We start from the raw sequence: 4,641 nt of genomic DNA, 5'->3' as shown, positions 1-4,641 counted from the left end.
GAGCTGTAGTGAGCCAAGATTGTGCCACAGCACTCCAGCCTGGGTGACAGAGCTAGACTCCGTCTCAAAATAAAAAATAAATAAAAATAAATAAATTGGAGGCTGGGCATGGTGGCTCACTCCTGTAATCCCAGCACTTTGGGAGGCCCAATCACTCCTGATCCACCTGCCTCAGCCCCTGAAAGTGCTGGGATTACAGACGTGAGCCCCCATGCCCGACCTCTGAATACTACTTTCTGACCAGTTTTCCTCAATCCCTGCTGGTATCAGCATGCCATTCACCTCTTCAGGAAACTACTGTAGCCCTCTACTGCATGTGGCATCACATGGATTCCAAATGTGGAATTCTGTCTGCCATAATTTCACCCTTCCCAACCTGGTTTCAAGCTACTCAGCTACACCTGGTTGATTCCCTCCTCTGTACTTTGGGTCATGCTAGTCCACTCCTCCCCTATAGAATCGGCTGCCCCTCATTGCCCTATCCAAATCTCACTAATTCTTCAAGGTTAAGCTCATGCTTCTGGCTTCTTCCTCAAACCTTCGCCAACTTCCCTTCAATTTTCTTTTCTTAGGAATCTCTGTTGCACTTTGAGTCTGCATCATACCATTTCGAATAGATTTACGTTTTCTAATTGTCTCGTCAGTGCTCTTGGCATCTCTCCAGCAAGACTGTAAGCAGTCTTTTTCTGCATCAGACCACACTCGTCACTGAGGTTGTCACCATCATCATTATCAGCAGCAGCCACGTTATCAAAAGGCAGTGATGGCCTGAACCACTGAAACTACAAGCAGTCTGGCATCCTAGATATCTGCCAAGGCGATTTCAGAGGGAACGTCTGACTGTGATCACACAGAAAAAACAGAAGTCCTCAAAGACTGATTTGCTTCTGCAAGCAAGAGACAGAAAAGATTTTCATTTCTTCCACCTCTCCGTGGTGTTCTGAACAGGGAGAAAGGGAGAACAGACCACAGGAGGAATGGAGGTCAGTAGGAAGACAGCAGGCATAGCCCAGGAATATCATTACCACTTGGCTCCTGATCCCCACACCCCACCCCACCTCCCCCAGCAGTCTTCCCTCTTGCCTTTTGCCTCTGAAGAAGGCTGAATCCCTACCAGCCCTCAGGCATGTGGCAGATGCTTTAACACCATGAGCTCAGGACTCTAAAAATACCTGCCACTAGCAGGAACACGGGTGGGAGTGTGTGAGGTGTTTGAGGCTGAGTGAGGTTGGCCATTTGGCTTTTCTTTGGCTTCATAATTGCGTATGCCGCCCAAGTTGCCGGAACTGCCAGGAGGGCCCTCTCTGCTGGAGACCTCCTCTGTCTTTCCAATGCTATTGGGAGCCTTGAAGCTTTTATTTGGAGGCTCCAAATTTAAACTGCAGGCACTGCTCCCTTCCAGCTCTTTGTAAACCCCACCCTGAGTTCTTTGCAGACGTGTCTGTCGTGAGAAGGGAGCCAGGAAGCAGGCTGCTCGCAGCAGAAAATAGAAGAACCAGTGGTGTGGCCTCAGAAGCATCAGAAAGGAAGATCACAGCAGGCAGGTTCCCTAAACACATGAAATGATCTCATTAAAAAAAAAAAGTCGCCGGGCGCGGTGGCTCACGCCTGTAATCCCAGCACTTTGGGAGGCCAAGGAGGGTGGATCACAAGGTCAGGAGATCAAGACCATTCTGGCTAACACGGTGAAACCCCGTCTCTACTAAAAAATACAAAAAATTAGCTGGGCGTGGTGGTGGGCACCTAGTCCCAGCTACTCGGGAGGCTGAGGCAGGAGAATCGCGTGAACCCAGGAGGTGGAGGTTGCAGTGAGCTGAGATCGTGCCACTGCACTCCAGTCTGGGCAACAGAGCGAGACTCTGTCTCAAAAAAAAAAAAAAAATCTCCAAACTGTTCTGCCTGATGCATAAGCCCTCCCCAATCTCAGCTCCCACTAGTGCTGTTCAGCTCTCCTGGGGCCAGATCCCCAGTTGTCCTCTCTTCCAACTTCCAAGGTCATTCCTGCCCCCCTGATTTTGCCCACTCTTCTCCCCTCTTCTTTACCAATCTAAACCTTACACGTTAGTTAACATACAAAACAAATCTAAGTATTTTCCTGTGAGCCCTCCCTGATATTGAATATATAATGCTCTCACTTCCCATGGCACAACCTCACACTTGGTAATGTTGTCTAGTTTTTGTTTGCATGTAGTTTCAGTGTGTACATAGTTCCTGCAACTGGATCATAGGGTCTCTGAACATAGGGAACGTATCCTCTTGTAACATTTCTTCCCTAGCACCTAGCAAAGGCCTGGGGACGTGATAGATATTTGTTGCTTGAGCCCTGCCTATCCAAGAAAGGGTGGGGGTGGGGGTCACAGTGGGAAGAGCCTTAGGGTTCAAGACTGATTGATGAAAAATAGGAAGCAGAATCTAACTATTCTGGAAGTAATCAGACCCATTGAACAAACTGTCCCTTTTTTTTTTTTGACACGGTTTCACTCTGTCACCCAGGCTGGAGCTCAGTGGCACAATCTGGGCTCACTGCAACCTCCACCTCTCAGGTTCAAGTTATTCTCCTGCCTCAGCCATTAAGTAGCTGGGATTACAGGCATGTGCCACCATGCCTGGCTAATTTTTGTATTATTTGTAGATACGGGTTTTCGCCATGTTGGTCAGGCTGGTCTCAAACTCCTACCTCAAGGGATCTGCCCGCCTCAGCTTCCCAAAGTCTTGGTATTACAGGCGTGAGTCACTGCGTCCGGCCATACTTTTTATTTTTAAACTGGAAAATACGGAGAGAGTAATCTATCCGGGCATTCAAGGCACATATCTAGGGAACCTAGGAAATACCAATGAGTCCACATCTCCTTTCAAGACTTCTCTATATCACTCTGCCTGTACTTGCTCTCTAGAAAAACATATCTGGCCTGTGCCCCAACCCCACCGGGTGTTTCTGCCCACTGATTACACTGAGTGAGAGAATGAATTAGTCCTGAAGAATTGACTCAAACGATGAGAATTTCAGAGAGCCTAGAAAGCTGGCAGGGAATGTGCCACTGGCATGGGGAATATTACTCTAGTAAGACAAACTGCCTGTTCCACTCATCACAATCAGGAATGTCTTGGAGGAAAGCAAGACAAAAAGCCATGTGATAATCTATACAAATTTTATTTTGATATCAATTTGTATGGAAACAAGCAGGTGTCAGCATTATGCAGGCACAGAAAAAAGGGAAAGAAAAACTCCAGTGATAATTTATCTTGTATTTACACCGTTTGGTTTCAACAAGGACAGGAAGCTTTACTGTTAGCTTCCTGTGGGAACTCCAGTTTCTGCACCTTCCCCTGCTGCCTCTCAGCATCACGATACAGCAGGGATTTCTGGGCCTTCAATCGGCAAGCCAGGCACATGAAAATCGACTCCACGTTCTGACTCTCTTTGGGGTCCTTGGCCGATGTCTCAAACAAGAGCATGTTGTGGGCATCAGCAAATTTCAGGGCTAAGTTGGAGGGCACCTGGATCTGTTCCCTCAAGTCACACTTGTTTCCCACAAGCACTTTGGGGACTAGTGGGGGCACAGCATGCCCATTGCATTCTTGGATCCACATTTTGAGGTTGGTGAAAGATGTCATCTTGGTGACGTCATAGACGAAGACCACGGCGTGTACATTGCGGTAGTAATGCTCGACCATGCTTTTGCGGAAACGTTCCTGACCTGCTGTGTCCCACACCTGAACCTGGAACATACAAAAACGCAGAGATGGAGTCAGAAAAGGGAACATGAACAGAGAGGAGAAAACATGGTTTTGTAGCACTATAAAAATGAAGTGACAGGACGGGTACAGTGGCTCATGCCTGTAATCCCAGCACTTTGGGAGGCCGAGGCGGGCGGATCACCTGAGGTCGGGAATTCGAGACCAGCCTGACCAACATGGAGAAAGTTCGACTCTACTAAAAATAAAAAATTAGCCAGGCGTGGTGGCGTGTGCCTGTAATCCCAGCTACGGGGGAGGCTGAGGCAGGAGAATCACTTGAACCAAGGAATCGAAGGTTGCAGTGAGCCGAGATCACGCCATTGCACTCCAGCCTGGGCAAAAAGAGCGAAACTCCATCTCAAAAAAAAAAAAAAAAATAGAAAAAGAAAAAAAAATTGAATGACAAGCCATGACACAGGAAGTGGTTCTTTGACAGATGAGCAGAATGGACTTATCAAAGCATAAAGAGAAGTTTCAGGATTTGTCAAGTTTTTCTTAAGATTGTTAACTGAAAATTTTGAGTTGAAAAATATCTTAAGATTTTTAGTTGAAAAACTGGATGTAAATTGGTCAACTTTTCTGGAGAGCAATTTGGCAATATTATCAAGAACCTCAAAAATGTTCATAACTCTTAGGACCTGAAATCTCACTTCCAGAAATCTATACAAAAGAAATAGGGATGTGGTCAAAATTTTGTACTAATATTTTACAGTGTTATTTAGAATTTTTTTTAAAACAGGGAAAACCTAAATGCTCACCAGAAAAGGAATAGCTAAAGTTCATGTCTATACAGTGGGGCCGGGCACCGTAGCTCATGCCTGTAATCCCAGCACTTTGGGAGGCCGAGGCGGGTGGATCACCTGAGGTCAGGAGTTTGAGACCAGCCTGGCCAACATGGTGAAA

General features: G+C 46.7%; 1 protein-coding gene across 1 annotated transcript in view; it reads right to left on the bottom strand.

Annotated features, from left to right (window-relative positions):
- Positions 1-3,135: 3,135 nt before the first annotated feature.
- The window catches only part of RAB33A (RAB33A, member RAS oncogene family), a 12,255-nt gene continuing 10,749 nt past the window's right edge, over positions 3,136-4,641 (bottom strand). Inside the window, exon 2 of the mRNA XM_011936979.1 lies at positions 3,136-3,720. Coding sequence (XP_011792369.1) covers positions 3,265-3,720 — 456 coding nt within the window. The 3' untranslated portion in view covers positions 3,136-3,264. The remainder of the gene's footprint in view (positions 3,721-4,641) is intronic.

The sequence above is a fragment of the Colobus angolensis genome, unplaced genomic scaffold (assembly GCF_000951035.1).
Source record: "Colobus angolensis palliatus isolate OR3802 unplaced genomic scaffold, Cang.pa_1.0 Scaffold159, whole genome shotgun sequence".
NCBI classification, from domain to species: Eukaryota; Metazoa; Chordata; class Mammalia; order Primates; family Cercopithecidae; genus Colobus; species Colobus angolensis.
The sequence above is the reverse complement of the archived record's forward strand: the minus strand, read 5'-3'. Positions and strand labels throughout refer to the sequence as shown.